Here is a 7,119-nt window from a genome sequence, read left to right as displayed (position 1 = left end):
GTGTATAAGAGACAGCCCCGGGATGGCGGCGGGTCCCGAGCGCTCGGGATTTTGTGAAGGGAAACTCGTGTGGGAGTTGGTGCCTGATGTGTTGGGTTTTGGGCTTTTTTTTTTTATGGGGAAGAAAGTGCCACCGGAGCGTTTGCTGCCTGGCAGATTTTTGCCATGCGGCCGCATCCACACACCCCTGGTTTAGATTATTACATGTACCCCCAAATCTGGTCTTTTTTGATGATTTTTACTCTGTGGAGTCCAGGTGCCACTCCCGGTGGGATCTTCCGCCCCTCCCACCGTCACCAAGGGTGACATTTTGGCAGTCGAGCCTAGCTGGGCCTGACCTTCAGGATTGTTTTGTCCCACAGAGACGCTGCCCCAGGGCCTGCAGAGCTGCTCCTGCCCTCACCCACGCTCTCGCCCCATCACCCGACCTTGCTGCCGGCTGTCACGCAACAAAACGCCAACAGAAAATAACCAAAACCAGCACAAAAACCTGCCGCAGCGCCTCAGCTCTCAACCCTCCAGGCATGCACAGTCCTACCCCACTGAAACCGCGATGAGGACGGTGACTTTACCTCCTGCGGGTTCCCCATCCCCATCAGGAAAAGCTTTTTTGTTTGAGCCCTGGCTAACAAATAGATGGTCCTGGCCAGTGTACTGATGACACCCAGCTAGCCTTGAACGACTGGTACAAGCCACTGATGGCTCCAGGGTGGCTTGGGACTGAGCTGCGAGGCTGCAGGTCACCACAGTCAACAGCGAGGCTGTTACTCCCCCCGTGGAGGGCACCAGGGGCAATTCTGCTCCGCACAAAGCAGGCAGGGCCTCTGCTCAGCGGGCGGCTTCGCCCCCTTCCTGCCCAGCAGTGGCTTTTTGCCCACCCTCGCACCGAGCAGCTGCACTGGGAAGAGCCATCGGCGTCCGTCCCAGCGCCTCTTGCGGCCCAGGGCAGGCACAGAGTGAGAGAGAATTGTGGTTTGGGTGGGAAGGGACCTCAAAGACCATCTAGTTCCACCCTCCTGCCACGGGCAGGGACACTTTCCGCTAGCCCAGGTTGCCCCAAGCCCCGTCCAGCCTGGCCTTGAGCCCCTGGGGGGTGTTCGCTCCTGAGGGCGCTGAGCACCCCGCCGCAAGAGCCGTGCGGGTGGCCGGTCGGGGTCAGAGCCGGTGGAGTAAAGCCCCCAGGATCAACGAAGCGATACAGCCACTTGGGGTTTGAAGCGGTCAGTGTTTGTACAAGACCCCCGGAAGGGGGGATATCCCTCCCTCCCTGAGGGCCATGCTTCCCCATGCACCTGCGACAGCCCTCCCTCCAAGTCAGGTTTTATTGTGCTGCGCTAGACTGAGCGTTGCCATCGGAAACTCGTTCATTCCCCGGGGCTGTAGCAGCGCCGCAACCTACGGACACGCCGTCTTCCCAGAGCTGGCAGAGGCGGAGAGGTGAGCCCAGGTCAGAGGGATGCTTCAGAGGAGAGGAGGATAAAGTGGCCAAATCTAAGGAATGTTAACAGTGCTGGGTGTTTGAGATCTTCAGTGGCGACTTGGTTTTAGACCCTGGCAGAGGCCACCTTAACAGAGACAATAAAAGAGGTTTCAATTAAGGGAGGAGGGTTGGCTCGGCCTGCTAGAAGGAAGAGTAGGCCAAGGAGGGTGTAACCCTGCAGCGACGTATTCCTCCGTGTGCTACGGCCGTGCTGCCCAAGCGATGGTGGCTCCTCCGGCCGCCCTCCCAGCCCCATTCCAGACTCGCCCCCTGCACGCAGCAGCCGCCTCTTCCCACCCCTGTCCCTCGCCAGCAGCTCGGTGCTGCCAACCGTGGCCGTTAGTCAAGCGATCCCGGTGAAACTACTATGTGGTGTTGAAACTTTGAAGTGACACCATGGCAACACAGCACACACAGCCCCCTCCTGACCAAACGCGCAGCTTCAAGGGACAGCGGCCGGCAAGGGAACGGGGCAAAGTGGCGCTCAGACGCAGCGCAGAGCCCTGAGCACCCAGCCAGCAGGAAATCTTGTGAGAATCCCCAAAGCCACCAGGCCTTGTGCCAGGAGAGGCCTCCTATAGCCCCCCATTGCAAATGGCTTCTGCAAGGGCCAGTCAGATTGTGGACAGCAGGAACTAAACGTTTTTGGAAGCTGAAGTCAGTTAGGAAGCTGCCTGTAGTACAAACACAAGGAGCGCTGCCTACTTTTTCAGGTGGGTAGGAAAAGTGGCAAGGCGGGGCCTTTCGCAGGGACGCAGGCGAGATGGCAGGAAGAACACAGCGTCCTTCCGCGCCTGTCTCCACTCCCACTTCAGGAGGGCTCGAGGAACGCAGCTGCCATTGAACACTGAACATTTCTGGCCAGCACGGGACTAGGTGGCACAAGGGTCCCGCTGAATCCTTCACCCTGCTGGAACCAGCCAGCACCTCACTGCCGCGGGCGGCTCCGCAGCACCAGCCCGGCTGCGGCAGCTTCAACACAGACTCATCTTCTCATCCCAGCTGCGCTTCCTGCCCTAAGCTGGCTCCTGCGCCTGCTCTTTGGGAGTCAGGCCAGCTACACCCAGAAGTGGGCCATTTCCAAGGGCCTGAAGCAATGCTACCGGAGTCCCCAGTGTATCAGAGGTGTCCCTAACCTTCAGGTGTCCCTGAAGAGGATTTCACAGGCACCCAGAGGGCTTTAGGATTCTCTCTTCAGCTTGAAGAATAGAAGCAAAGACACTCTGAGTCAGAGCCGTTATAAAACAATGCTGGAATCATTTGTGGGTGCAAGTCATCAGCTCAGAGGCAGAACGAAGAAGCTGTTTCACACTGGACTTTGCTTTTTTAATGCACTGACACTGTAACAGTCAGTAAAATCCTGTAATAGTCACAGAACAAGAGACTGCGGCTCACATGCCCAGGCACAGCAGAAGCCTCACCCTAGTCTCAAGTTTGAAGAGTCACAACCTCGAGTCGCTTGAACAACTTGAAGAGGCTTTAATTTATGTACAGTAAAAATACACACAGACCAGTCAGTGGCTTTACATTTGATTAACAGTAGTTACTACACACTTTAGTACTTGTAGGGCTGTTTGCTATTGAAGGTGTATCAGTACTTCGCATTACACAGAACAGCTGAAGGCTCCAGGGCTGCTGGTCCCGCAGCCACACACCTACTACGTAACTAATACATGTCCTGGCCCCCAGCTGCTACACTACAACATGCAGGAGCCCCAGATTTAAAAGCTAGAGAAGGACAATGCTAAGCTTTAATGACACAACCAGAGCAGGCAGATTCATTTTTGGCCAGTTGTCTTGTACCAAGTTGGGTACACACAAGTGTCAGCTGTCTCCAACTTCCACAGAGCTACCCCCAGTGGAACTATTCCTGCTCTGCCACATGTCCAAAATGAAATGTTCGCTCTTCCCAAGAAGTCTGAATCTCTTTGTTTTGTAACGCAGAAAAGCACCAAAGAGCTTTCTGCAAATATAGATACTGGGTAATAAATGGGGACGATTGCAGTGTTCTCTCACCCACCTCCGGTTTCTGCTTGAAACTACCCCCTTTCTGCTGCACTGAGTTCTGTGAGCGACGTGGCAATCCCCTTCCAGAGCCCTTGGGCTCTCTAAGGCCTGCGGTGTTCAGGAAGCGGCACACGCCGAATGCTAACCCTGCGGGACGGGCGAGAGCACGGGACTGACGGCTGCTTCAAGAGCCCAAAGCTAAGAAGTGTCCTGTCAGGCGAGGCACAGAAAGATGGGTTTCAGTGTCAGCCAAAAGTCCTAAAGCCAGTCCCAGGATGATGAACGCTATCCTGTCCCTGCAGGAGCATCTCAGTCACAGGGAAGAAAGGAAGAGGCCATCTACCCCAATACACGGGCCTGGGAACTGCAATTATTGTTCCAAAGGAAAGCACTGGGTCTGCTGGACCAGTAACAGCCTGTAACATGCCCAACAGGCGCACAGCACTTCTGCTGGGGGATGGAGATTGCTTCTAGCAAACATAAACCCACTTGCCTTAGGGCAGGAACAGAACTGACGTGAAAGACAGGCTTAGGCTGCGGAGTATGTGCTGGCAGCTCTGCCTTGTTCCCCGGCTGCAATGGGGAGATGCTGCCCAAAAGGGAATTGTATCAGGTTTCCTAGCTCCAGAACATGTAACAGCACGATTCAGACAACATGGAATGAATTACACTCAAATGAACATACAAAGTTTAAACAACATGACACAGCAGCTTTCACGAGGGACTGCTTGGCCGGGCCGTTAGTGTGGAGGAACACTCGCAGAAGCGCTCAGGGCAGCAGAGGGCCGTGCCCTGGTCTCTCTGACCAACATCCCTCTCCCCGCCCCCAGAATGCTCCTGCGTGCCTTTACTGCTCTGAAACAGGGTAAATAGGCTACTAGACCTGAGTGAGCGGCAAGAACTTCTGGTAGTAGCTCTTCGTGACATCAATCATGAGTTCCTGGGTACATTCCGGGAGCTCCCCAGAGAAGAGTCCTGGAAGAAGAGCAAGGATATGACCATTCTTGCAGGAGAAAGCAGAAATAAGCTCGTATTCAACAGTCAAAGCATGACTCTGAGCTGTGTAAATACTAACAGAACAGCAACGGGCAATGCGGGGGGGATCACTGCGGTCACACCCCCGGGACAGACGTCAGCCAGGCCGCTGCGGCTGCGTCCCGCAACAGCTCCTGCTGTTCCCGTAAAAACCATCAGGAGAGAAACCACAGAGTCTGCAGTTTGTGTGGCGAGATCTCCGGCACGGCCAGGTCCATCAGCAGGAACTAAACACTCACATACCACAGTTTAACAGACCTACTTCCCTATTAACGTACCAGTGACGAGCAAACGGACCTCCTACAGAACCACCGAAATACCTGCAAAACCAGAAGCCATGGGAGGAGAAGGAGGAGGAGGACAGGGGGGAAGGAGCAACTGCCTCTGCCAGAGCCTGGTGCCCGTTGGGTTCCAGCTCCCGAAAAGCTGTGGAACTTGCTGTACAGGATGGGCACAGCTGGCATCCCAGTAATGCTGTTCTGAGTAAACGTGTACCACTGACCTACTGTACACTGAAGCAGCGAGTTTCACACGTTAAAACGGCTACTTCTCACCTCCCCGAGTGCCCTGTACCTTCATTTCTAGGCACTAAATGCTAACAGGCAAATGAGATTGTCACAGCAATCTCATTTTAAATGAGGAATACCCACGTGATCCACACTCTGTGCCAGTAAAGTTAGAGGGAGCATACCTGGGCAGCCTGAGAAGACTGTGAAGGGTGGGACTACTGTTTCAGGAGGTAGTACTGTGTTGTCTAAGATTTTGCAGCAGTCTTTCAGAACGCATCTACGACCCTAAAACAGAGATTAGGTAAGGCTTAGACTTATGGTTGTTACCAATAAGTTACCTGCTTAACTGCTAAAAACCACCTTCTGTATAAGGGACCACAGGAATAAATCCTTACCCTGACTGAACACTCTTCCCAACAGAATTAACTTTCTTTTTTTGAGGAAAAATGTCTGTTTGCTCTCAACTAACACATGTACAGGCAACTGCATATTAACACATGTCAGGGTGCAAATCGGAGGCTAAAATCCGAGTCACGCAGCAATGAAGCAAGGCCTTCCCTAACTCAGCAGATGGCAATCTTGACTATTTTGTATTATTTGCACAGAAACACAATTGCACTTGTACTTCATGGAAAGACTGCCTTCCCCCGACAGTCCCGTTAGCCACAGGGATGGGTTTTCCAAACAGCAGTCAGCTGAACCCGCTACCCTCAGGAAAACAAGACTGAAAGCACCATTTTCTGTGGAGAAAGAACAGGAGGAGGAAGGAACAGCATGGAGTAATTATACTTGCTCCAGCCAGCTGGTGCAGACACCTCTCTGCTCTTGTTACAAAGCCTCAACAGTACTCAAGGGTTTAAACTGAGAAAGGGCACTCACAATGACACAGTTCTTGCCTATGTGCACATAGGAGCCAATCTGGGCTGCGTTGACAACACAGTCCTCTTCTATGAAGACGTGATCACCGATGTGGAGAGGGAAAAAGGCCACCCTGTGACAGGAGAGTTATTTGTTGAGGAGCACAGCAGAGCATTAGACCCAAAATCACCCCGGTGAGTGTCCCGTCTCCAGCTGATTACCAGAGGTAGATCTGATGCTAAGGAAGACAGAACAGTAACCGGTCGTTCTCATCTCTTTCTAAAGGGTGGCACAAATTAGCAACAGGAAGACAAGTGAACAGAGAGCAAGTGAAACACGTTCTTCACTTTGCTGTTTTAATCTATCCCAGTCTTTCCACATTATGGTCTGAGGGAATGCTGACCCTCAAGGCAAAGCTGAAAGTTTGGGGAAAGGGCAGGTTTAGAGGGACATATTTCTGCAAATTGCTGCAAAAAGAACACAGCCCTCTGAATACAGATCTCAGATGAGCTGATAACATTTTATTTTAGCCATACAGATCTTAACTTCAGCCTCCCTAAAGGAAGGGGACCTCTTACCCTTTACTAAACTTCTTGAAGGGCGGTCTAATGACACTGCGGCTTTTCACCACGCAGTGTCGTCCAACCCGTACGTTTGCCAGGTCACCACGAATGATACAGTCGTTCATAACTATTGTCTGGGGAAGGAAAGAGAGATGAATGAGCTCCAATTTCTATCCGTGTTACCAGTTATTACACAGACTCACGCAGAGGTCGGCTCACTCCAGCACGATTACGGTGCCTCAGAGACGATTCTTTTAGTCAAAAGTGAGAACAAAGCAAACCCACAGGTGCCTGCAACCACCAGTTGTGCTCCCACCGTGCCAGCGAGCTGCGCAAAGCGAGCCGATACCCAAAGCGAGGCTTAAGCACAAACAGAAATGCGCCGTACTTCCGCGCGTGAAAGCGCCACGATCTGTCCACACGCCGGGGAAGCTCCGTTGGTGTTCTCAGGGAGCAGAGCTCCGGTACCAGGGGCCCGACAGCGGCCCCCGCGCCTCGGCCGCGCTCCCCTCCCCTCCCCCCGGGGACACCGCAGCCCGCCTCCCCGCTGCCTACCTTGCCGTTGAGAACGATGTTCTGGCTGCCGCACAGCACGGACTGCCGGCTCACCTTATTGCCGGACGCCTGAGGGGAGAAGGGCCGGGTCAGTGCGGCCGCTCGGAGCCCG

The 7,119-nt window shown here is 53.6% G+C and overlaps 2 protein-coding genes across 2 annotated transcripts in view; both read right to left on the bottom strand.

Moving 5' to 3' along the window:
- The window catches only part of PLK1 (polo like kinase 1), a 5,085-nt gene extending 4,495 nt beyond the window's left edge, over nt 1–590 (bottom strand). Inside the window, exon 1 of the mRNA XM_026859366.1 lies at nt 573–590. Within this exon, the coding sequence (XP_026715167.1) occupies nt 573–590 (18 nt within the window). The remainder of the gene's footprint in view (nt 1–572) is intronic.
- A 2,348-nt stretch (nt 591–2,938) lies between these two features.
- On the bottom strand, nt 2,939–7,112 carry DCTN5 (dynactin subunit 5). The gene is made up of 5 exons (XM_026859356.1): nt 7,008–7,112; nt 6,468–6,586; nt 5,911–6,022; nt 5,214–5,316; nt 2,939–4,462 (listed from the first exon to the last, which is right to left on the bottom strand). The coding sequence occupies exons 2-5, from the start codon at nt 6,575–6,577 to the stop codon at nt 4,365–4,367; spliced, it is 423 nt and encodes a 140-aa protein (XP_026715157.1). The 5' UTR covers nt 6,578–6,586; nt 7,008–7,112; the 3' UTR covers nt 2,939–4,364.
- Nucleotides 7,113–7,119: the final 7 nt, after the last annotated feature.

Source organism: Athene cunicularia, assembly GCF_003259725.1.
Source record: "Athene cunicularia isolate RWA chromosome 14 unlocalized genomic scaffold, athCun1 chr14_part2, whole genome shotgun sequence".
Lineage (NCBI taxonomy): Eukaryota > Metazoa > Chordata > Aves > Strigiformes > Strigidae > Athene > Athene cunicularia.
The sequence above is the reverse complement of the archived record's forward strand: the minus strand, read 5'-3'. Positions and strand labels throughout refer to the sequence as shown.

Bases quoted from the DNA above. Each gene is read 5' to 3' on its own strand.
- DCTN5 (XM_026859356.1), bottom strand. From the start codon at position 6,577: ATGAACGACTGTATCATTCGTGGTGACCTGGCAAACGTACGGGTTGGA. The intron at 6,023-6,467 runs GTAAGAGGTCCC...CTCCTGTCACAG, and splicing joins TTCAAGAAGTTTAGTAAAGG to GGTGGCCTTTTTCCCTCTCC. The intron at 4,463-5,213 runs GTATGCTCCCTC...CTCTTCTTCCAG, and splicing joins AGTCTTCTCAGGCTGCCCAG to GACTCTTCTCTGGGGAGCTC.